Source organism: Oryx dammah, unplaced genomic scaffold, assembly GCF_014754425.2.
Source record: "Oryx dammah isolate SB20612 unplaced genomic scaffold, SCBI_Odam_1.1 HiC_scaffold_23, whole genome shotgun sequence".
Classification (NCBI taxonomy): Eukaryota; Metazoa; Chordata; class Mammalia; order Artiodactyla; family Bovidae; genus Oryx; species Oryx dammah.
In genome coordinates this window covers 56,420,048-56,446,666 of record NW_024070207.1, presented here as the reverse complement: position 1 = coordinate 56,446,666, position 26,619 = coordinate 56,420,048, and the positions used below count along the sequence as shown (strand labels likewise).

At 38.3% G+C, this 26,619-nt stretch overlaps 1 protein-coding gene across 2 annotated transcripts; it reads right to left on the bottom strand.

The window, feature by feature from the left end:
• Window positions 1–522: 522 nt before the first annotated feature.
• CLIC2 (chloride intracellular channel 2) lies at window positions 523–26,135 on the bottom strand. 2 transcript variants are annotated; one of them, XM_040265574.1, is made up of 6 exons: window positions 25,832–26,134; window positions 11,849–11,958; window positions 11,599–11,724; window positions 2,821–2,927; window positions 1,959–2,140; window positions 523–1,355 (listed from the first exon to the last, which is right to left on the bottom strand). In XM_040265574.1, exons 1-6 carry the CDS (start codon window positions 25,886–25,888, stop codon window positions 1,194–1,196), a joined length of 744 nt encoding a protein of 247 aa, XP_040121508.1. In that variant the 5' UTR covers window positions 25,889–26,134; the 3' UTR covers window positions 523–1,193. The 2 variants fall into 2 exon arrangements, with proteins under 2 accessions (XP_040121508.1, XP_040121509.1); XM_040265575.1 differs by lacking the exon at window positions 11,599–11,724 and having other exon boundaries at window positions 25,832–26,135.
• Window positions 26,136–26,619: the final 484 nt, after the last annotated feature.

The window sequence follows — 26,619 nt, the reverse complement described above, 5'->3', positions numbered from 1 at the left end:
TTGATGGACATTTAGGTTGTTTCAGTGTCTTGGCTATTGTAAATAATGCTGCTATGAACATATGGGTGCATGTATCTTTTCAAATTATAGTTCTATATATATGCCCAGGAATTGGATTGCAGGGTCATATGGTAGCTCCATTTTTAGTTTTTTGAGGAACCTCCATACTGTTCTCTGTAGTGGCTACACAAGTTTATATTCCCACCAGCAGTGTAGGAGGGTTCCCTTTTCTCCACACCTTATCCAGCATTTGTTATTTGTAGACTTTTTAATGATGGTCATTCTGAACAGTGTGGGCTGGTACCTCATTGCAGTTTTGATTTGTATTTCTCTAATAATTGGAGATAGCATCTTTTCATGTGCCTATTTCATGTACCTGTTAACTCTTTACTCATTGCCTTACTTTTTTTGAACCTATTATAACACTGCTTCATTGAGATTTTTTTCTAGTGCTTCCACTGTAAGGGGCATGGTTTCCATCCCTGGTCCGGGAACTGAACTGAGATCCCACATGCCCTGGGGTTGGCCAAAAATAAATTTCATCTAACTCCCACCAAGACGTATAATAGCACCTATATTTCTTTTTTGAGGCTGAACTTTGTTTCTTCTCTGAAGGGCCATGAGTAAAGTTCAGGTTTTGTTTTCAGATTTGAGTAATTTGATTGCATTTTAAGGTGGACATCTGAGTACATTTAATAATGGAACAGTTTAAAATTCTGTAGAAAGATGTATGATTATTCTCTAAGAACGGTTTACTTTACCTTTTAATAAATAGCAAGAAGACCTTTTGGTCAGTCAGATGTCTTAGTAAAATTGTTTTAATGATTTAGGTGGAAATGTCTCTAAGGGACAATTTGAAACCATGACTATATGTCATTTGTAACTTTAGCCATCGGTTGAGCTTGCACACATGATACCTTCTAGAATTTCAATCAAATGGTAAAAGATATTGACACTTTTCATATAATTTAAAATTGCAGTGGTCGTGCCATGGGAATTAAAAAATGAAATATGAAGACATGTAAAATACACAGTAAGCAGATAGTTTGGATTAACTAGGTACAGAAAATACAGTATTCTTCTTCATAAGAAAGTTGAATAGAGGAAACAGCATTTTCCATATTCTTATTTCTAAAAGACTTTCTAATATGATAGCAAGTGAAAAGAGAGATTTTTCTACTGAAAGGGCTGTCCTAACTCTTCTGTTTAGCCACACTTGCATAGGTATTTTCAATTTCTTTGTCTTCTGGACATGTGTGGGTAAATTCTTCACGGGCATAGGCATTGTGGAGATAGCGCCAGACTCCTGAGAATTCTACTGGAATGTCAAAGTCACGGTATTTCTTTGCAGCAACCTAGGGTTTTGGAAAAAAAAAAAAGAGGAAAAACAGTTGGTAGTGAGGGGCATCAATAACATGCCGACTGTGTAAAAATATATCTCAAAGGTCTAGATCATTGAGGACATGTTTTCTACACAAAAAGTACAAAATAAACTTAAAGAATCTTGGATTTACTATTTTAATGTTTTTTTTCTACATATGTAAACAAAACTTCATGCTTGTAATTATTTTTATATTTATGCTATATTTAATTATAAATATATTTAGAAGAAGGAAGCACAGATAAAGAGCTTGTATCTCTTCACTGGACTAAGAGTTTGTTTAGGGTTCCAACAGTGTCTTACTCCTCAACAATTCTGTGCAATGGGTACCCTTGTTTTATAGACAAGGCAGTAGAAAACACCTTCTGATTTAGGAAGAAAGAAGCAAGAAGTGTTTATGCTTCCCAGTGGAGATCATTATGGATTTTTCCTCTGAGGAGAAAAGGAGACATACACTATGCATAACAATGATGACAAATCAATAATATAAAAACCTCACACTGAATGGCCATTGTGCTTCCTGCTGGTGACTCCCCAGACCCTTCTCAATCATTCAGCCCACCCTGTAAAGACTTACTTTAATAATGTGCAGTTTGGGTAACAAACTACAGTCAGCCAGGGTCAGTTGATTGCCATCCAAGAACAATCTTCTGGAGACTGTGTGTTCCTCAGCACTGTCTGGATCAATTTCATCCAGAAGTGGAGTGTTCAAGTAGTCATCCAGACGCTTAAATTCTTTAAGCAGAGATTTTTCAAAGGCTGAGGCAATGAAATCATAGGGTTACGTATACATTTGTTGTCTTCATGACTGAATACATTCTCAATATGCTTTTCACACATATAGATATCTCTGTCTTTTCATATTGCTTACACTGACTCTTCAAAATCTATATATTTAACCAAAGTGCTCAACTACACACTGATAAGACAGAGGCAGATGTTTAATCAAATGGTGAATGGAAATTTGGACTTTTCTTGAGGAAGTACATTGGGAGGAGAGTCAAAGAAAGAAAGGTGATGCATATTATCACTAAAGGAGAGTCAGAAAGTGGGAAAAGAGACTCATAGCTCTCCTGATTCAGAGAATGGTAAATCTGTTCAAGGGTGTTTGTGGGAAATGGTAGCTGCTATGGTTTAAGACACCTTAAAGGTACACACAACTGGGAGAATTGGAGGGTTAAGAAATACAATCCTGCAGTTAGTTCACATCTGGCATGCCAATGTTCTAGTTGAGCTAAGTTGGTGATTACTATATTGAATATTAGGTTCTAAATCCATAAAACTTCATTCAAGGGAATTTCAGAAGAGAGAAAACAGAACGAGATGAAGGGTATTTCCCAATATATATTATATATTCAGGAAAATCCTATTTTAGTTCAGTCAGAATGTGATTGTGAGCATGTGAGAAAAACAAAAAGATTTAAATAAAGGTGTCTTACTCTTATTTGCCTCCTTTTGTGTATTCTTAATGTATGCAGAAAACTTGGCAAAGAGATTGCAGCCCACATCAAAGGACTCCTTGTTCCTGGGACTCAAGTGAGGATACCTTAAAAAGAAATATCACTGCACATAACATTCACATATAACAAGGCATACACCAGGTGTCCTAGCTTGCACTCTACTGAGAATAGAAGTTTTGGAAAATTGTGCTGGAAACTGAAGGTCCTGAGAAACCTTTCATTGAAAATGTGTCTTTTTCCCAGTCTAAGAATATTTTAGTGGTTAAAATTCTCCGGGAAACCAGCTATTGGAATTTAAATTTCCTTTATATGTGAAAACAATGTTTCAAATGACTGTTGGGTCCCCATGGTGGTGGTTTAGTCACTAAGTCATGTCCAACTCTTGTGACCCCATGGACTGTAGCCCACCAGACTCCTCTGTCCATGGGATTTTTTCCAGGCAGGAATACTGGAGTGGATTTTCATTTCCTTCTCCAAGGGATCTTCCTGACCCAGGAATCGAACCCAGGTCTCCTGCATTTCAGGGAAATTCTTTACCACCTGAGCTATTAGGGAAACCCCCCCATCAGTGCAGTTCAGTCGCTCAGTCGTGGTCCAACTCTTTGTGACCCCATGAGTCACAGCACGCCAGGCCTCCCTGTCCATCACCAACTCCCAGAGTTCACTCAGACTCACGTCCATCGAGTCTGTGATGCCATCCAGCCATCTCATCCTCTGTCGTCCCCTTCTCCTCCTGCCCCCAATCCCTCCCAGAATCAGAGTCTTTTCCAATGAGTCAACTCTCCGGATGAGGTGGCCAAAGTACTGGAGTTTCAGCCTTAGCATCATTCCTTCCAAAGAAATCTCAGGGCTGATCTCCTTCAGAATGGACTGGTTGGATCTCCTTGCAGTCCAAGGGACTCTCAAGAGTCTTCTCCAACACCACAGTTCAAAAGTATCAATTCTTCGGCACTCTGCCTTCTTCACAGTCCAACTCTCACATCCATACATGACCACAGGAAGAAACATAGCCTTGACTAGATGGACCTTAGTCGGCAAAGTAATGTCTCTGCTTTTGAATATACTATCTAGGTTGGTCATAACTTTTCTTCCAAGGAGTAAGCGTCTTTTAATTTCATGGCTGCAGTCACCATCTGCAGTGATTTTGGAGCCCCAAAAAATAAAGTCTGAGACACTGTTTCTACTGTTTCCCCATCTATTTCCCATGAAGTGATGGGACTGGATGCCATGATCTTGTTTTCTGAATGTTGAGCTTTAAGCCAACTTTTTCACTCTCCTCTTTCACTTTCATCAAGAGGCCTTTTAGTTCCTCTTCACTTTCTGCCATAAGGGTGGTGTCATCTGCATATCTGAGGTTATTGATATTTCTCCCATCAATCTTGATTCCAGCTTGTGTTTCTTCCAGTCCAGCATTTCTCATGATGTATTCTGCATATAAGTTAAACAAGCAGGGTGACAATATACAGCCTTGATGTACTCCTTTTCCTATTTGGAACCAGTCTGTTGTTGCATGTCCAGTTCTAACTGTTGCTTCCTGACCTTCATACAGATTTCTCAGGAGGCAGATCAGGTGGTCTGGTATTCCCATCTCTTTCAGAATTTTCCACAGTTTATTGTGATCCACACAGTCGAAGGCTTTGGCATAGTCAATAAAGCCAAACCCCCTATACTTGATCCTAAAACCTTGTTTGGCAGAAGATAAGTAGTACAAAAAAACATGGCTTCAAATAACAAAACACATAAAAGTGTAGAGGAGAGGGTGGGGAAAAGAAGTGAAGATGTCTTCCTCTTAGTAACAAAGTTAACTTAGCATAATACAATAAAATAATGTAATTCACCACATTAACAAATGAACAAAAGCTGTATGATCATGAACAGATGCCTGGAAAGTGTCCAATCAATAAATCAATTCCTATTCAGAAAACCCTGCACTAGCAACTAGAAATGGTTGGGTCCAATGTTTAACCATCTTCCTTGATTCCTCTTTCTCTCCATCCCTGCATTTTATCCATTAGCAAGTCCAGCCAGCCTACCTTTCAAAATGTATCTATAATCTGTCCACAACTTGCCACCTCCACTGCTTCTTGCCTGGTCCCAAGCCTATATTACTGCAACCATTTTTGATTACAGTAATTCCCCAACATACGAACCTTCAAGTTTCCAGACTTTCAAAGATATGAGCTAGATCTGCAGGAAGATGACTTCATTGAACTCCTTGCTGTGCAACACAAGCTCACTAATGAAGACCTGATGGGATTGGAGGGCCAGAGAAAGGACAGAGAGGCCAGAGGAATAAGTAAATGAAGAATGGGTGAGATTTACAACACAGCAAGTGGCAAGGGATTTTCTTTATTTGAGGAACAACTGTTAGCTTTAGAAACCCAGGACCTGTACATAGAATGGTAAATAAATGTTGCAGCAGGTGTGCAGAATGCAATCCACTGCTACTGTGTCATCTATGGTGAGAAATAGAGTAACTACCCTGACATCACTGGACTGTTTCTTCAAGAGGGTGGATGGCATTGAGTCCAGCAAGGAGCCAGACACTGACATCAATGCAGGCATGAGTGACATTGCAGCACACCCTCTGTCTCTTATTGCTCTTGAGACCTTTCAGCTCTACTATCTCCCACCTTGTCTCCCTCTTCTAGTCAGTAACCCTTCTTGCTTGTTGACTGGATGCAGCTCCTGGATGCCAGCTGTTGTACTGCACTACTGCACTTTTCAAGGTGCTGTGCTGTAGATTAAAAATGTTTCCTTTGTTTTTTTGTGCTTGTTTATGTTTTATGTATTATTTATGTGATAAGTATTAAAACCTATTACAATACAGTACTATATAGCTGATTGTGTCATTGTGGGGGTGGTGCGTGCTCAGTGGTGTCCGACTCTGTGACCTGTGGACTGTAGCCTGCCAGGCTCCTCTGACCATGGGATTTTCTAGGTTATTGGGTACATAGTTAAGTTGGTAAAGAATCTGCCTGCAATGCAGGAGACCCGGGTTGGATTCCTGGGCGGGGAAGATCCTCTGGAGAAGGAAATGGCAACCCACTCCAGTATTCTCACCTGGAGAATCCCATAGACAGAGGAGCCTGGCAGGCTACAGTCCATGGGATCACAAGAGTCGGACATGACTTAATGACTAAATCACCACCACCAGGAAAACTTCACTGGACTTACAAACAAATTGGACTTATGAACATGCTCTCAGAACAGAACTCGTTTGTATGTAGGGCACTTCCTGTATCCTCCCTGTCCCATGCTTGTCCCTCACACTCTCAGAATATTCTGCACCTGCTACCAGAGCCCAAGTCTTCCCAGTGGTGTGATCTGATCCCACCTTACCTCTCTGCTCTCGTCTCTTCCCACTCTCTGCCTTATTCCCATTGACCGCCTTGCTTTTCTTCAAATAGGCCTGACAAGGTCCCACTGCAGGTCATTTTCACTTGATCTCCTTTTACATAAAGAGCTTTCCCTCGTATATGCACATGGCCTGCTTCCCTTTTCTTTCAGGTCTTTTAATCTGATATCTCCTCCTAAGTGAGGCCTTTCACCGGCCACCTCATCTGACATTACAACCTCTTATTTGTCCCAAATACCCACTACTTCCCTCCTTGCTTTACTTTTTCTTCATATTTATCATCATCTAAAATAGTTTAGAGTTTTCTTTTTCTCTTGCTTATTTGCTGTCTTCCTTAACTAAAATGTAAGTTTTGCCAGGGCAGAGAGCTTTTGCCCATTGTATTCGCTGATGTGTCCCAAGTGCCTAGAATAGTACCTGACACATAATAAGTATTCAGTAAATATTTGTTAAATGAGTACATGAATCAATTAATTTCTTTAACTTGGTCAAATGTATCCATCAACAACTTTCAGCAAGTATCATTTTAAATGGTGAAATGTTACAACCATTCCCTTTAAAATCAGTGAAGGATGAGGTTAATCATGATAACTATGGTTCTTCAATATTGTGCTGAATGTACTAACTTGTGAGACAAGGAAACACACCATTCTGGGGGTGACTATATTTTGTACATAAAGTTTAGGCAACAAGACAGAAATGCCTATGATTGCTATTATAGTTGACATTTTCTGAGGTTTTAGCAAGTGGAGAACAACAACATAAAGCAATCAGTATAATTATTGGAAGAGAAGTAACAATATAACTATATACCTATAAAAGGCAAGACAAGATTGCTTTTTCTAGCCAAAATAATTGCTAGAATTAATGAGATATTTTGATAAGGTGGCTAAATACAAATCAAACATTAAAGAAATAGCCATAACAAAATGGATATTAGTAACATATTTCACTTACAAAAGTGACAAATATATAAAATATTTAGAAATAATTTAATATGGAAGGCATAGAACCAAAATAAAAACAGAAACTCTACAAAATTTCATCAAATAACACAAGACACTTAAGACAACCTGAGTGTCCATCAGTGGATGAATGAAGAAATGTGGTTCTATTCACACACACACACACACACACAATGAATATTAGCCATGAAAAAAGGAGGAAATCCTGCCATTTGTGCCCACATGAATGGATCTTGTGAACATTATGGTAAGTCGGACAGAGAAAGACAAATACTATATGATATCACTTACGTATGGAACCTTAAAAAGCCAAACTCATAAAAATAGAGAGTAGAATGGTGGTCACAAGAGAGAGGATGGGGAATGGAAAAATCAGGAAGATGTTATTTAAAAGTAAAAACTTGCAACTAGTATATAAATAAGTTCAGGAAATTGAATCCACCGCCTACTGATTATAGTCAATAATACTGTATTATAAACTTCAAAGTTGCTAATACAGTAGATCTTAACCATTATTACCACTAAAAATAAATGATAATTATGTGATGGAATAGAGGTATTAGCTAATACTAGGTGGGTAAACATACTGTAATATGTACATGTATCAAATCAACATGTTGTATACCTTAAACTTACACAATGTTATATGACAACTATACTTCAATATTTTTCAGACACATTTTTCAATGACTGCATGGTATTCTATTGTATGGAGGCATGAAAATTCATTGCTAATTCTGAAGTTTTGAAGTTTAACAAAAGATACAGAGAGTAGCATACAAAAAAGAAATGCCCGTGTACCCACCATCCATATTTACTAAAAGCCAATATTTTGCCTTTAAAAAAGACTTGGAGGAGCCTTCCACTGGGCATGTGGGCAGTGGCTCCTGAAGGATCTCTCAGAGAGAGCTGAGATCTTCTGGAAAGACATCAGTGGGAACCCAAGCTATTATACATCGGGAACCAGAAGTTTACTCGAGATCACAAGTTAGTGGAAATGCAAACTGAAGTATCAGTGAGCTATCACTAAACCCATCTGGGTGCCACAGATGTTAAAAGAACAATAATGCATAGTATTAAAGATATGTAGAAAAAGTGTATCCTTATGGATAAAGCAGTAAAAAATTTTAAAAGATACATACCATTTGAATTTTGTTCCTGTGAATCTATTCCACAGGACTAAAAACACAAGTACATAAGGACACATGAGCAAGGAGTTTATAGCAGTTTGTAGTGATGAAAAAAAAAAAACTGGAAGGAAAGGGAAAGTCCATCTGTAGAGGAATCGTTTGGCAACTTGCAGCACAATTATAGTAAGCATAAATCTACACTAGTGGAGTTGATGTATATTTAAAACGTTTTCTGAAGTCAGATAAGCAAGATGCATAAATTATGCTTACTATTATTGTGTTTATATGAGCATAAGAAGTGTATAGAAACATACATCGTAAATTATTTTTCATTAGTTACCTTTGGGATCAAGAAAAGGTTGGGGAGCAGGTGGTTTGAGGGGATTCAGTAGTAGAGGAAGATGGATGAGGAGAAAATAACAAAATAAGACTCAATACTTATAGGAAAAACTTGGAACAAGTGCTAAAATACAGGGAGCCATCACTAATGGGTGAAAGAGACATAGTATAGGAACACAGAAAAGAATCTGAAATAGTATCCCTAGTTTCTTAGGTATGAAGAATTTTGTACTGATAGACATAATACAGAAATGGCACCCCACTTTTATTTATAATGTATACACAAACATTGAGACTTTATTTTTTTAGAGCAGTTTTAAGCTTACAGCCAGACTTCTGACTGATGAAAACTGTGAGATAATGAGTGAGTGATATTTTAAGACACTGAGTTTATTGAACAACAATAAAAAATGAATACAGTAGCCTTATTATTTTCAGACACTATCCTGGGTGGGCAGAGATGTAGAACTGTCATTCAAGTGTAGACAGTGCAGTTATGGCCTTTGGCTAATTGAGAGATACCTGTTTCCTGGTTTTCTTGTGTTAGGTATGCTTTCCCTTCATGCCATCAGAGATATAATGAGCTAGTCTTCATCAGTCCTCATGGACTTTACAGTGCTATTATCCCATACCCTCACTCCCAACCCTCCAATGGTATCTTCTCTATTTCTAGACTACAGAGAATTTACTTTTTTAATTTAAGTAAGTTATGCATTTTAAAAATAATTTGAAATATTATATTGATGGTCTTTGTGTCTTTGAAGTCAGAGGGGGAAGTTTATGCATGCTGCTGCTAAATCACTTCAGTCGTATCCGACTCTGTGCGACCCCATAGATGGCAGCCCACCAGGCTCCACCATCCCTGGGATTCTCCAGGCAAGAACACTGGAGTGGGTTGCCATTGCCTTCTCCAATGCATGAAAGTGAAATGTGAAAGTGAAGTCACTCAGTCGTGTCCGACTCTTAGCGACCCCATGGACTGCAGCCCACCAGGCCCCTCCGTCCATGGGATTTTCCAGGCAGGAATACTGGAGTGGGGTGCCATTTCTCCCCTGCAGAACTAAGAGATCAGACTGAATTAAAGGCTTTTTCAAAATTGTAGATCTTCTGAGGGCTCTACAGTAAAATAAGTCTGATTTCTACCAGTATAAGTGTCCCCAAACCTCATTATGGATCAGACAATGTGGCTAAAATTAAATTTAATTTCTAACACTCTACTTGCATCTCATAAAGTTTTAGTATATGTAAAAGTTTTCTAATCATATATGGAGTGATCAGGGTGAATCTTTGCAAACTTTTCTAGAAAGAACAAAAGAGAGGTCTGAAATAGGCCATTCAGGTATGACCTAAGTCAAATCCCTTATGATTATACAGTGGAGGTGATGAATAGATTCAAGGAATTAGATCTGATAGAGTGCCTATAGAACTATGGATGGAAGTTCATAACTTTGTACAGGAGGCGGTGACCAAAACCACTGCAAAGAAAAAGAAATGCAAGAAGGTAAAGTGGTCGGGTGAGGAACACTTACAAATAGCTGTGAAAAGAAGAGAGGCAAAAAGCAAGGGAGAAAGGGAAACATATACCCAACTGAATGCAGAGTTCCAGACAATGGCAAGGAGAGATAATAAGGCCTTGTTAAATGAACACTGCAAATAGAGGAAAACAACAGAAAGGGAAAGACTAAAGATCTCTTCAAGAAAGTTAGAGATACCAAGGGAACATTTCATGCAAAGATGGGCATGATAAAGGACAGAAACTGTATGGACCTAATAGAAGCAGAAGAGATTAAGAAAAGGTGGGACGAATACATAGAGGAACTATACAAAAAAGGTCTTAATGACCCAGATAACCACGATGGTGTGGTCACTCACCTAGAGCCAGACATCCTGGAATGTGAAGTCAAGTGGGCCTTAGGAAGCATTACTAAAAACAAAGCTAGTGGAGGTGGTGGAATTCCAGTTGAGCTATTTCAAATCATAAAAGATGATGCTGTGAAAGTGCTGCACTCAATATGCCAGCAAATTTGGAAAACTCAGCAGTGGCCACAGGACTGGTAAAGGTCAGTTTTCATTCCGACCCCAAGGAAGGACAATGCCAAAGAATGCTCAAACTACTGCATAATTGCACTCATCTCACAAGCTAGCAAAGTAAAGCTCAAAGTTCTCCAAGCCAGGCTTCAACAGTACGTGAACCATGAACTTCCAGATGTTCAAGCTGATTTTAGAAAAGGCAGAGAACCAGAGATCAAATTGCCAGCATCCCATATAGCACTGGAAAACCAGGAGAATTCCAGAAAAACATCTACTTCTGCTTCATTGACTACACTAAAGCCTTTGACTGTGTGAGTCACAACAAACTGTGGAAAATTCTTCAAGAGGTGGGAATACCAGACCACCTTACCGGTCAAGAAGCAACAGTTAGAACTGAACATGGAACAACTGACTGGTTTAAAACTGGGCAAAATGTTAGACAAGTCTGTATATTTTCACCCTGCTTATTTAAATTATAGGCAGAGTACATCATGTGAAATGCTGGGCTGGGTGAATCATAAGCTGGAATCAAAATTGCCAGGAAAAATATAAACAACTCACTGGAAAAGACCCCGATTCTGGGAAAGACTTAAGGCAAAATTGGAGAAAAGGGTGGCAAAGGATGTGTTAAATAACATCACTGACTCAATGGACATAAATCTGAGCAAACTCTGGGAGACAATGAAGGACAGGGGAGCCTGGCGTGCTGCAGTCCATCAAGTTGCAAAGTGTCAGACACGAACTAGCAACTGAATAACAACAACAAAACAAAAGTTTTCTAATCATATATGGAGTGATCGGGGGGATCTTTGCAAACTTTTCTAGAAAAAGCAAAACTGAAAAAGAAATGTCTAGAAAAATCCTCAATCTGCAATAAATAAGCCAATAAAATAGATCATCTCAAGAACAATAATATCCTGTAAAAATGCTGTACCTTGGAGGAGCCAGTGTCTGCTCTAGAAACTCCTCAATTTTAATGAAGTCTGTTTTCAACTCCTTGTTATATAGCAGGAAGGGAGGATTGGTGCCTGGGGCTAAGTCCTTCAGCTCTTCGGGCTTTCTATGATTATTGAAAATAAGCAGAGTTAGGCTTCTAGATAAAGTACATATTATGCAAACACCAAGATTGTATCGGTGTCTACTGATTTTAACCCCAGAATAAAACATGTCCTGATTTCTCTTACCTGGTCATGTCGACAGTAGTCACATTGAATTTAACTCCTTTAAGCCAGAGGATCATAAAAAGGCGTTGACTAAAGGGACAATTTCCAATACTCTCCCCATCACTTCCAGCCTATTAAGATAAAGAAAGGCTTCCTTCATTCATTTGCTCAACAAATATTTATCAAATGCTTACTGTGAAATGAGCAAGTTGTTAGAGACAGAGTTGGAAGTCCTTAATCTCAAGGATTCTACAATCTGTGGGTAGAGAGTGCTAATGAAGCAAATAATTTTATTGTATGTAAAAATTACAAGTATGATGTGTATATAATAATGATAAAGTTTATATGTTACCGAAATTTATATAACCATTTCAGATATTCCAACATTTTGTTACTCTAAATACTTCAGTAACAAATGTTTCCAAGCATACAACTTGTTCCATTTCTAAGATTATATATTTAGAATTCATCTTTAAAATCAGAATGCTGACTAAACATTATTTGCATTTTCCATTTTGATAATCCTGCCAAATTTCTTTCTTGAAAGATGTATTCCATATTTTCATTGGATGTTTGATTTCCTTATTCTGTTAACTGTTTGTTCATGACAATTTTATATTTTTATTAAGATTATGACTTTTTCCTTATTAGTTTGGAAAAATTATTTGTCTACTAAAGACACTAACTCTTTTTGATACATGTTACACATAATTTTTTGAAGTCTCATGTAAAATTAAAATTTTAAATAAAATCTTATACTGTTTTCCTTTGTAAAATCTGTTTTTTCTGATATGCTTATGCAGCTGTTATAGACATCAAAATTGCAAAGAAAAAATATTTTCTTATTTTGTTTTACTATAAAGATGTCCGCTTGTGTTTTTTCTAGTACCTTTATGGTTTCCTTTTAACATTTGTTTCATCTATTAATATTTAGAATTTATTTTCACATAAGGAGTGTATTGGGTTCCAGCTTTATTATTTTTTATTATTTTACAAATAGATACATGCACCTGTATGTTAATTGCAGCTCTATTTACAATTGCCAAGATATGGAGTCAACTTAAATGTACATTGACAGATGAATGGATTAAGAAGATATGGTGTGTATATACAATGGAATACTACTCAACCATAAAAAAGAAGAAAACAACACCATTTGCAGCAAAAGAATGGACCTAGAGATTATCATCCTAAGTGAGGTAAGCCAGACAAAGATAAATATAGATATCATTCATATGTGGAAACTAAAATATGACACAAATGAACTTATCTGTAAAACAGAAACAGGCTTACAGAAGTAGAGAACAGACTGTGGTTGCCAAGGGGAGTGGCGAGGGAGGGATGGAGTGGGAGTTTGGGATTAGCAGATGCAAATTATTATTATATGAAGTCATTAAAGTCGAGCCCTTATGATGTGATTAATGGCCATATAAGAAGGGATCAGAGAGCTCCTTCCCCTGCATTGCTCTTTCTTCACTTTCCCCTACAACCATGTATATAAGTTTGAAGCAAAGAAGCCATTTATCTATCATAAACCAGGAAAAGCATTCTCACCAGAAAGTGACCATTCTGCCACCTTGATCTTGGACATAATTCTTATATTTTGGTAAGTTTTCTTTTTCTTGGCAGTGACTGCAACAGAGGAAATAGCGTTCATTGTTGCTCTTTGTGGCGTCCAAGAGTGAAGAGATATGGGAAGAGACAACCAGTCTTGGCAGTCTGAACTTCTTTTGTAACAGAAATTAGACTAAAGATCCAATCATAACGGGTTAGTGAATGGAATCTTGATTATGGGTGGGAGGCAGGAAGAACAATAAAGTCTGATAATAGTTACAGCAGGAAGGGCGGGTTGCTTTTGGTAAAAGGAAAGGCAGAACACTGAGGTGTAGGGGAAATGCAGTATGATTTTACAGGAAAACGGAAACTTTTTCTGTTGTTTATAATAATGCTGATTTAAAGTGCCATTACACAAAATGTATGAATATACAATAGAGAAGAAGACAGTCTGTTTTCAGTAAGTGGTGCTGTGAAAACTGGACAGCTATGTGTAAAATAATGAAATTAAAATATTCTCTAAAACCATAAACAAAAATAAACTAAAAATGGATTAAAGACCTAAATGTAAGACCAGATACTATAAATCTCTTAGAGGAAAACTTAAGCAAAACACTTTATGACATAAATAGGAGCAAGATCTTTTTGGGTCCACCTCCTAGAGTAATGAAAATAAAAGCAAAAATAAACAAATGGGACATAATTAAATATAAAAACTTTTGCACAGCAGAAGAAACCATAAACCAGAGAAAAACACAACCCATAGAATGGGAGGAAATACTTGCAAATGAAGCAACTGACAAGGGATTAATCTCCAAAATATACAAATAGCCCAAACAGCTCAGTATAAAAAAACCAAACCACCCAATCAAAAAGTGGGCATAAGATCTAAATAGACATTTGTCCAAAGAAAACATACAGGTGGCTTATAATCACATGAAAAGATGTTCAACATCTCTCATTATTAGAGAAATGCAAATCAAAACTACAACAAGGTATTACCTCACACTGGCCAGAAAGGCCATCACCAAACAATCTACAAACAATAAATGCTGGAGAGGATATGAAGAAAAGGGAACACTCCTATATTGTTGGTGGGAATGTAAGTTGGTGCATTCACTATGGAGAACAGTATGGAAGTTCCTGAAAAAACTAAAAATAGAACCACCATATGACCCAGCAATCCCAGACCTTAGCATATATTCAGAAAAGACTATAATCTGAAAAGGTACATGCACTTCAATGTTCATTGCAGCACTGTTTACAATAGCCAGTACATGGAACCAACCTAAATGTGCATTGACAGATGAATGGATAAAGAAGATGTGGTATATATACACAACAGAATATTACTCAGCCATAAAAAGGAATGAAATAATGCCATTTGCAGCAACACGTATGGACCTAAAGATTGTCATACTGAGTGAAGTAAGCCAAAATCATATGATATTACTTATATGTGGAATCTAAATATGATGGAAATGAACTTACCAAACAGAAACAGACTCAGACTTAGAAAATAAACTTATGGTTACCAAGGGGGAAGGTGGGAGGAGGGATAAATTGGGAAATTGGGATGGACATTGACACACCACTATATTTCAAATGGATAACCCAAACTTTAAATGATACAATCAAACAGTTAGACCTAATTGATATCTATAGGACATTTCACCCCAAAACAATGAATTTCACCTTTTTCTCAAGTGCACATGGAACATTCTCCAGTATAGATCACATCCTGGGCCATAAATCTAGCCTTGGTAAATTCAAAAAAATTGAAACAATTTCAAGAATCTTTTCTGATTGCAATGGTAAGATTAGATGTCAACTACAGGGAAAAAACTATTCAAAATACAAACATATGGAGGCTAAACAACACACTTCTGAATAACCAACAAATCACAGAAGAAATCAAAAAGGAAATCAAAATATGCATAGAGACAAATGAAAATGAAAACATGAGAACCCCAAACCTATGGGATTCAGTAAAAGGAGTGCTAAGGGGATGGTCAAACTTACCTCAAGAAAGAAGAGAAAAATCAAATAAATAACCTAACTTTACACAAAGCAACTAGGAAAAAATTATATGAGAAGCCCAGGGAAAAGAAGTCCAGGGAAAAGAAGCCCAGGAAAGAAATCATAAAAATTAGGGGAAAAATAAGTAAAAAAGAAACAAAGAGACTATAACAAAAATCAACAAAACTAAAAGCTGGTTCTTCAAGAAGATAAATAACATAGACAAATCATTAGCCAGACTCATCAAGAAAAAAAGGCAGGAGAATCAAATCAACAAAATTAAAAATGAAAATACAGAAATCACAACAGACAACACAGAAATACAAAGGATCATAAGAGACTACTATCAGCAACTATATGACAATAAGATGGACAACTTGGAAGAAATGGACGAATTCTTAGAAAAGTATAATCTTCCAAAACTGAGCCAGGAAGAAATAGAAAATCTTAACAGACCCATCATAAGCACAGAAATTGAAACTGTAATAAAAAATCTTCCAGCAAACAAAAGCCCAGGACCAGATGGCTTCACAGGTGAATTCTACCAAAAATTTAGAGAAGAGCTAACACCTATCCTACTCAAACTCTTCCAGAAAATTCCAGAGGAAGGTAAACTTCCAAACTCATTCTATGTGGTCACCTTTGCCCTAATACCAAAACCAGACAAAGATGCCACAAAAAAGCAAACTACAAGCCAATATCACTGATGAACATGGATGCAAAAGTCCTCAACAAAATTCTAGCAAACAGAATCCAACAACATATTAAAAAGATCATACAACATGACCAAGTGGGCTTTTACCCAGGGATGCAAGGATTCTTCAGTATTCACAAATCAATTAATGTAATACACCACATTAACAAATTGAAAAATAAAAACCATATGATTATCTCAATAGACACAGAAAAGCCTTTGACAAGATTCAACACCCATTTATGATAAAACCCCCAAGAAAACAGGCATAGAAGGAACATATCTCAACATAATAAAAGCCATATATGACAAACCCACAGCAAACATTATCCTCAATGGTGAAAAATTGAAAGCATTTCCCCTAAAGTTAGGAACAAGACAATGATGCCCACTCTCACCACTACTATTCAACATAGTTTTGGAAGTTTTAGCAACAGCAATCAAAGAAGAAAAAAGAAATAAAAGGAATCCAGATTGGAAGAGAAGAAGTAAAACTCTCACTGTTTGCAGATGACATGAGCCTCTACATAGGATGGTTGGGGCTGGTGCACTGGGATGACCCAGAGGGATGGTATGGGAAAGGAGGTGGGAGGGGGGTTCAGGATTGGGAACACATATACACCCATGGCGGATTCATGTTAAAGTATGGCAAAACCAATACAATATTGTAAAGTAAAAAATAAATAAATAAAAAAATAATTAAAAAAAATTCCACTTCAAGTCAAGATCCAGAATAGGCATACTGTCACTACCCTCTGCAAGCAATTGGACAACGCAAGTTGTATACCTAAGGTCAAAATCAAGGCATAGGAAAGAACACTATGCTCCAGATTAGGTCATGACAAGAAAGTGGATGTGGAAAGGGATGAAAAATGGGATACAAAATTTCAATCTATTGTAATCTACACTCTGGCCAAATTTAATTCATTTACAAACTACCCTCCCCTTCCCCCACCACCAATGCCAAAATAAAACAACAAAAACAAACAAAGAAAACCCTAAAGATACCACCAGAACATTATTAGAGCTAATCAATGAATATAGTAAAGTTGAAGGATATAAAATTAATACACAGAAATCCCTTGCATTCCTATACACTAACAATGAGAAAACAGAAATTAAAGAAATAATCCCACTTACCATTTTGACAAAAAGAATAAAATATTTAGGAATAAATCTACCTAAAGAAACAAAAGACCCATATATAGAACACTATAAAACGTTGATGAAAGAAATCAAAGAGAACACAAATAAATAGAGAAATATACCATGTTCATGGATTGGAAGAATCAATATAGTGAAAATGAGTATACTATCCAAAGCAATCTATAGATCCAATGCAATCCCTATCAAACTACCAACAGTATTTTTCACAGAGCTAGAACAAATAATTTCACAATTTGTATGGAAATTAAAAAAACCTCAAAAAGCCAAAGCAATTTTGAGAAAGAAGAATGGAACTGGAGGAATCAACCTGCCTAACTTCAGACTATACTACAAAGCTACAGTCATCAAGACAATATGGTACTGGCACAAAGACAGAAATATAGATCAATGGAACAAAATAGAAAGCCCAGAGATAAATCCACACACCTATGGACACCTTATCTTTGGCAAAGGAGGCAAGAATATACAATGGAGAAAAGACAATCTCTTTAACAAGTGGTGGTGGGAAAACTGGTCAACCATTTGAAAAAGAATGAAGCTAGAACACTTTCTAACACCATACACAAAAATAAACTCAAAATGGATTAAAGATCTAAATGTAATACCAGAAACTATACAACTCCTAGAGGAGCACATAGGCAAAACACTCTCCAACATAAATCACAGCAGGATCCTCTATGACCCACCTCCCAGAATATTGGAAATAAAACAAAATTAAACAAACCAGGCCTAACTAAACTTAAAAGCTTCTGCACAACAAAGGAAACTATAAGCAAGGTGAAAAGACAGCCTTCAGAATGGGAGAAAATAATAGCAAATGAAGCAACTGACAAAGAACTAATCTCAAAAATATGCAAACAGCTCCTGCAGCTCAATTCCAGAAAAATAAATGACCCAATCAGAAAATGGGCCAAAGAACTAAGCAGACATTTCTCCTAAGAAGACATACAGATGGCTAACAAACACATGAAAGATGCTCAACATCACTCATTATCAGAGAAATGCAAATCAAAACCACAATGAGGTACCATCTCACACTGGTCAGAATGTCTGCTTTCAAAAAGTCTACAAACAATAAATGCTGGAGAAGGTGTGGAGAAAAGGGATCGCTCTTACACTGTTGGTGGGAATGTAAACTAGTACAGCCACTATGGAGAACAGTGTGGAGTTTCCTTAAAAAACTGGAAATAGAATTGCCTTATGACCCAGCAATCCCACTACTGGGCATACACACTGAGGAAACAAGAATTGAAAGAGACACGTGTACCCCAATGTTCATCGCAACACTGTTTACAATAGCCAGGATATGGAAGCAACCTAGATGTCCATCAGCAGATGAATGGATAAGAAAGCTGTGGTACATATACACAATGGAATATTACCCAGCTGTGAGAAAGCACTTGAATCAGTTCTAATGAGGTGGATGAAACTGGAGCCTATTATACAGAGTAAGGTATGTCAGAAAGAAAAATACCAATACAGTATATTAATGCATATATACGGAATTTAGAAAGATGGTAATGATGACCCTATATGCTAGACAGCAAAAGAGACACAGATGTATAGAACAGACTTTTGGACTCTGAGGGAGATGGCGAGGGCTTCCCTTGTAGGTCAGTTGGTAAAGAATCCACCTATAATGCAGGAGACCCAGGTTTGATTCCTGGGTTGGAAAGATCCCCTGGAGAAGGAAATGGCTACCCACTCCAGTATTCCTGCCTGGAGAATCCCATGGACTGTAGCCTGCCAGGCTCTTCTGTCCATGGGGTCACAAGAGTTGGACACAACTTAGCGACTAAATCACCACCAGGAGAAGGCCAGGGTGGGATGATTTGAGAGAATAGCATTGAATCATGTATATATCATATGTAAAATAGATGACCAGTCCAAGTTCGATGAAACAGGGCACTCAAAACCAATGCACTGGGACAACCCTAAGGGATACAATGGGGAGGGAGGTGGGAGGGGAGTTTAGGAGGGGGGGACACATGTACACCTGTGGCTGATTCATGTCAATGCATGTCAAAAACCACCACAATATTGTTAAGTAATTAGCTTCCAATTATAATAAAAAAATTAAAATGGATAACCAGTAAGGACCTACTGTATAGCACAGGAAACTCTGGTCAAAATTATATAAACAACCTAAATGGGAAAATAATCTGAAAAAATGAATATGTGTGTATGTATAACTGATTCACTTTGCTGTACACCTGAAACTAAATCAACTATATTCCAATATAAAATAAAAATTAAATAAAAAATAAAGTGCCATTACACAAAATGTTGGGCTTTCCATGTGGCACTAGTGGTAAAGAACCCACTTGTCAATGCAAGAGACACAAGAGACCCAGGTTTTATCCCTGCATCCAGAAGATCCACCGGAGGAGGGCATGGCAACTCACTCGAGTATTCTTGCCTGGAGAATCCTATGGACAGAGGAGCCTGGTGGGCTGCATTCCATGGGGTCACAAAGAGTTGGGCATGACTAAGTGAGTGAGCACATACACACACAAATTGCGAAGCCTGATTGATAAATTACCTACTTCCAGCTGGCAAAGACAGGATGTGGTCATTCACCAGAAAAATATTTTATCTTTGCATTTGTCATCCAAGTTTCTAAGTGTGAAAAACAACAACTACTGCAACATCTGACATTTATTGAGTGTTTACTATGTTAAAAACTACTGTGTCTTACATATTTATTTGATTTAATCCTTACAGAGAAGATGGTTCTGTGAGGGAAGTTCTATCATTACTCTTGTTTTACAGATATGGAAAGAGGCTCAGAGAAGCTGACTTGCTCAAGTACTCTCACCTAGACAAGAGTTGAACACATATACTCTTCTCATGTAGCAAATCCATTACTATCCACTGCAGAACTCACACTCCTTAAATCCTGCTTTCTCCTAATTAATAGTTTTACTGGATTTGTTGTTAATCAGAAAAGGCAGAGGAACCCGAGATCAAATTGCCAATATCCTTTGAATCATAGAAAAAGCAAGAGAATCCCCGAAAAAACATCTACTTCTGCTTCACTGACTATGCTAAAGCCTTTGACTGTGTGGATGACAAGAGACTGTGGAAAATTCTTAAAGAGATGGAAATACCAGACCACCTTACCTGCCTCCTGAGAAACCTGTATGCAGGTCAAGAAGAACTGGACATGGAACAATAAACTGGTTCAAAATTGGGAAAGGAGTATGCCAAGGTTGTATATTGTCACCCTGCTTATTTAACTTCTACACAGAGTTCAGTTCAGTTCAGTCACTCAGTCGTGTCTGACTCTTTGTGACCCCATGAATTGCAGCACGCCAGGCCTCCCTGTCCATCACCAACTCACTCAGATTCATGTCCATCGAGTCAGTGATGCCATCCAGCCATCTCATCCTATGTCGTCCCCTTCTCCTCCTGCCCCCAATCCCTCCCAGAATCAGAGTCTTTTCCAATGAGTCAACTCTTCGCATGAGGTGGCCAAAGTACTGGAGTTTCAGCTTTAGCATCTGTCCTTCCAAAGAAATCCCAGGGCTGATCTCCTTCAGAATGGACTGGTTGGATCTCCTTGCAGTCCAAGGGACTCTCAAGAGTCTTCTCCAACACCACAGTTCAAAAGCATCAATTCTTCGGCGCTCAGTCTTCTTCACAGTCCAACTCTCACATCCATACATGACCACAGGAAAAAACATAGCCTTGACTAGACAGACCTTAGTCGGCAAAGTAATGTCTCTGCTTTTGAATACACTATCTAGGTTGGTCATAACTTTTCTTCCAAGGAGTAAGAGTCTTTTAATTTCATGGCTGCAGTCACCATCTGTAGTGATTTTGGAGCCCCCCAAAATAAAGTCTGACACTGTTTCCAGTGTTTCTCCATCTATTTCCCATGAAGTGATGGGACTGGATGCCATGATCTTCGTTTTCTGAATGTTGAGCTTTAAGCCAACTTTTTCACTTTTTCTACACAGAGTACATCATGTGAAATGCCAGGCTGGATGAATCACAAGCTGGAATCAATGTTTCTGGGAGAATTATCAATAACCTCAGATAAGAAATGACACTACTCTTGGCAGAAAGCGAAGAGGAACTAAAGAGCATCTTGATGAAGGTGAAAGAAGAGAGGGGAAAAGCTTGCTTAAAATTCAGCAGTCCAAAAACTAAGATCATGGCATCCAGTCCCATCATTTCATGGCAAAGAGATGGGGAAACAATGGAAGCAGTGAAAGATTTTACTTTCTTGGGCTCCAAAATCACTGCAGTGACTGAAGCCATGAAATTAAAATGCTTGCTCCTTGCAGAAAAGCTATGACAAACCTAGGCAACATATTAAAAAGCAGAGACATTACTTTGCTGACAAATGTTTGTAGAGTCAAATCTGTGGTTTTTCCTGTAGTCATGTATGGATGTGAGAGTTGGACCCTAAAGAAGGCTGAGTACCAAAGAATTGATGCTTTCAAGCTATGGTGTTGGAGAAGGCTCTTGAGAGTCGCTTGGATAGTAAGGAGATTGAACCAGTCAGACCTAAAGGAAATCAACCCTGAATTTTCATTGGAAGGACTAATGCTGAAGCTGAAGCTCCAAAACTTTGGCCACCTGATGCCAAGAGCTGACTCATTAGAAAAGACTCCGGTGCTGGTAAAGGTTGAAGGCATGAGGTAAAAGGGATGACAGAGGATGAGATGGTTGGATGGCATCACCGACTCAATGGACATGAGTTTGAGCAAACTCCAGGAGATGGTGAAGGACAGGGAAGCTTGGTGTGCTGCAGTCTATGGGGTTGCAAAGAGTCAGACATGACTGAGCAACTGAACAACAACAACAAAGTCCTTATGATCGTTTTTATGATAGTTCTAATTTGAAAACAGTCTGGTTAGAGAATAGTATCGTTTTCTATCTCACATTTATCAATAAAGACAAAAATATTTTATTCAGGATTTTGGCCCAAATGTTAAAGTCTATAATGTTATGGGCTTTCCTCGTGGCTCAGATGGTAAAGAATCTGCCTGCAATGCAGGAGACCTCGGTTCAGTTCCTGGGTTGGAAAGATGCCCTGGAGAAGGGCTAGGCTACCCACTCCAGTAGTCTTGGGCTTTGCTGGTAGTTCGGATGGTAAAGAATCTGTCTGCAATGCGGGAGACCTGGGTTTGATCTCTGGGTTGGAAAGATCTCCTAGAGGAGGGCCTGGTAACACACTCTAGTATTCTTGCCTGGAGAATCCCTATGAACAGAACAGCCTGGAGGGCTACAGTCCATGTGGTTGCAAAGAGTCAGAAATGACTGAATGACTAAGCACAGCACACATAATGTTATCTACAAATCTGTGAAAACTTAATTTTAGACTGGTAGCTGCTGCTGCTGCTGCTGCTACTAAGTCACTTCAGTCGTGTCCGACTCTGTGTGACCCCATGGACAGCAGGCCACCAGGCTCCTCTATTCACGGAATTCTCTAGGCAAGAATACTGGAATGGGTTCCCATTTCCTTCTCCATTAGACCAGTAGAGTAGAGAACACAAAAGCTCCATTTATCAGTGAACAACAAACAAATAAGACAACCTCTGTATCTAGAGAAAATAAAATGTGTTCTTTTAGGAAATCTTTTCTTAGTTCCCAGATATAAATCTTGCCCAAGTCATTGAGAGCTGAAAGGCAATGTTTTCACTAGCTACATGGAACATAGGGGTGTGTGTGATATGAATTCTTAATTGTGATAGGAAAAAACTCACTTTCTTTTAGGGATCCCATCAGTGCTATTGGGAAATTGTGACAGATTCCCTAGAGGTAGCTGAGAAAATTGCAGAGTTATTTAATATTTGGAAAGACACCACAGTATAAGTGAGATAAAGTTGCTTTTTAAGCTTTGTCATTAACATTTTCACTTCTCTCAATCCCTATTCTCCCTCATAGTATCTTCTACAGAACTTCTAGAGATCTTTGGAATCAATCTTGCATGTGTGCATGCTAAGTCACTCAGTCATGTCCAACTCTGCGACCCTATGGACTGTAGCCTGCTGGGCTCCTCTGTCCATGGGATTCTCCAGGCCAGAATACTGGAGTGGGTTGCCATTCCCTTCTCCAGGGGATCTTCCCAACCCAGGGACTGAACCCACCTCTCTAATGTCTCCTGCATTACAGGCAGATTCTTTACCACTGGCGCCACTCATAAAGCAAAGCAAAACAAAAACCCAGACCAGATGATAGTCAAGGTTCTTTCAGAAAATCTGTGACTTGTGTCAACATCATTAGATAAGCTTACATCTAGAGGATTTCATCTAATGAAATTCTGAGAAATTTTACTAAAAATTGTGCCCAAGTGAAAATAATTACGATTATGCACAGCTATTTTAATTTCCCAGGTGGTGCAGTGGTAAAGAATCTGCCTGCAAATGCATGAGATGCAAGAGATGTGGGTTTGATCTCCGGGTCTGGAAGATCCCCTACAGAAGGAAATGGCAACCCACTCCAGTAGGCTACAGTCTATGGGGTTGCAAAGAGTTGGACATGACTTAGCCACTGAATATGCACACACAAAACAGCTATATAAAAGGACTGGAATTTTAACTCAGCCATTTATTAGCTATGTAACCTTAGGCAAAACCACCCAGCTATTCTTTTCTTTAGTTTCTGTACCCATAAAATAGGGTTAATAATAAACCACTTAGCACAGGCCCTGCCATATAGTAAGTACTCAGTAAGTTATTAGTTTTTAACCTGAAAGTTATTGTTTAATTTAACATTTGCTCCTCCAACGTGTGATTTCCTAACTTCTACTGTCTAGATAATCACACAAATCATAGGAAGTCTATGAAGATAAACACACACAGATCATTGCCAGCAACGGGTTAGAGGAATTTGGTTGGATTGAATAAACAAGTTTAGACAAAAGAAACTAGTTACCCTATGAAGAGACTTATTACCTCTGGTTTGAAATTGGTAGGTATAAAAAGCCAGTTAGGAAATTAAGGCTTACTTAGATTTGCTGGAATCTAGAGGTAGGAGATGGAGAAGGAAATGGCAATCCATTCCAGTACTCTAGCCTCTAGCCTGGGAAATCCCATGGACAGAGGAGACTGGCGGGCTACAGTCCATGGGGTTGAAAAGAGTTGGACACAACTGAGTGACTAAACAGCAATAACAAGAGGTAGGAGAAGTGGCTCTTATGCCCCACAGTCCAGAAAACACTTACTTGGATTCTTTTTCTGTGTAGGAATTCAAGAGTCTTTCTCTCCCCCATAATTTTGAAAAGGCAGATTAACTATGTACTTGGTGTATATATGTTAAAAAGAAAATGAAAGTAGAAGTGTTAGTCCCTCAGTCATGTCCGACTTTGCGACCCCATGGACTATAGCCCACCAGGCTCCTCTGTCCGTGGAATTCTCCAGGCAAGAAGACTGGAGTGGGTTGCCATTCCCTCCTCCAAGGTATCTTCCTGACCCAGGGATCTAATGTGAGTCTCTTATGTCTCCTGCATTGCAGACAGATTCTTTACTGTCTGAGTCACCAGGGTATAAAAGTATTACTTTGGCTAACAGGTGTTTAATCTAATATTTGGTAAGCACACCTTATTTATGTCTTTGTAGGCCATCAAGATGAGACGTAGTTTTAGAGGCAAATTACTTAACCTTTATTTCCTTAGCTTACTTATCTAGAAATCATGAGAACAATATTACTACCAATACTACGTATAATACTACTTTACTTTTATTAAACTATCCTTCTAAACTAAAGGAGATAATATATGTAAAGTGTTTGGAAAATGGTCAAGCATAATATGAATTTGTTATTATTATTATCACCATCCTGAATACTTCCAATAGTAAATGAAAATATACAGAAAATAGTTAATATAGGCAAGGATTTAGGAAACTAAATTCTACTTGGAATAACCCATACAAATTGTTTCTTTTTCTTGATGAGCTAATTTAGAAACACATGTTCCTTTCTTCTGCTTTAGGGGTTTTCCAAAGGGCTTTTCTTAAAAGTTAAGATGTTTAAAAAAAAAAACCAAGGCAAAATGCCTGCTGCTCATATAACAGGCACACAAACACTCCTGGCTTTCCCCTCCTATGGTGTTCATGTGACACTGCTGTGATGTTCATCCATTGTAGGAGAATTTTAGAAAGCTCTATTTGGATCATGGGTGGGAATGAGGCTATCGGGCCATTTTTGGCCCTCTCCTCACATTCAGGCCTTCCAAAATCTATCTAATAAAACATAGATTGTGAGACCTGGAAAGAATTAAGGATCATTTTGTTAGGCTCCTTCATTGTATAGACAGAGAAACAAAGAGGTCCACGGTTACAAAGGAAGTCGCTGAGAATACAATTTAGTTGTTCTGACTACTAACCAGTCTAGTTGTCTTTCCACCATATCTTCTTGCTTTCTTCAGATGGGATGCTTTTCTATTGTTATCTAAGAGCAGCCAAACACCCAAGCATTCTTCAAGGACTTAGAGTAGGTACATAATTGCAAATTTATTTCCTATCTCTAGCTGAAATGTTGACTTTTTAAAAAGGAGCTGAGGTCCAGTGTCAAGAAAAAATACATTCTATATGCTGTCATTAGAGCTAGAAACTTACCTTCACAAAAAGCTCAATTTCAGGGTCAGCTTCACTGCTGGGCCTTGGGCCTGCCATCTGTCTGTTTTTAGTGGCAGTTGTCAGCCCTCTGCCTTCTGCACAGTCCACAGTACTCACAGATTGGTTTCTTCCAATTTTATCCAAAGGCTTAAATGCAGGTTGTGCTCTAAGAGGGAAATCCAGCTTCTAATAGTCAGAACTGGGCTAGTCTCTCTTCAAGAGGAAGGGTGCAGAAAATTCTAGATGCTTGAGAGCAGCTCTTGAATTTGTTTTCCTTCTTCCTCTTGACCTAACATTTGAATCAAGGAGGAGCCAACTGGGTGTGTATAAACTGGCTGGCTACAAGGGTGGGGGTGTTTCCAGAGACGCTTCAATGCTATGAGTCAGCATAGAGAAACACATACACACAAATACACAAGCATTTTCAATATATCAAGCAGGCCAGATGTTCTCTAGAGCTTCCCTTTGAATCCTGGGCTTCATGCCCAGAAAATGGCCCCTTATGCTGTTCTGTAACCTGACAGCAGCTAAAAGCTCTTCCAGGAGAAGGTCCAGAAATCATTCAGGTTTTAACATTGAAAAGAATGTTTATCTAATGACACTGCCTTTGGTTTGAAAAGAAGTATACTTCATCAAAAGTGTCCAACCTCAATTCTACTGCTGACACAGTCAGATTTCCCCTCTGGGTTGCAAATTTCACTTCTCTTCTATAATCGGGGAATGTTCAACGGAAAGGTTGAGTCTGGGGGCGTCTTTTGCATGTTTCTCTGTTTCTGGGAATAGTGGAC

Excerpts from the sequence above, each read along its gene's own strand:
- CLIC2 (XM_040265574.1), bottom strand. The coding sequence starts at position 25,888 with ATGGCAGGCCCAAGGCCCAGCAGTGAAGCTGACCCTGAAATTGAGCTT. Across the intron at positions 2,141-2,820 it reads ACAAAAGGAGGCAAATAAGA|CCTTTGAAAAATCTCTGCTT; the intron begins GTAAGACACCTT and ends TCATTGCCTCAG. Across the intron at positions 1,356-1,958 it reads CCAAACTGCACATTATTAAA|GTTGCTGCAAAGAAATACCG; the intron begins GTAAGTCTTTAC and ends CCAAAACCCTAG.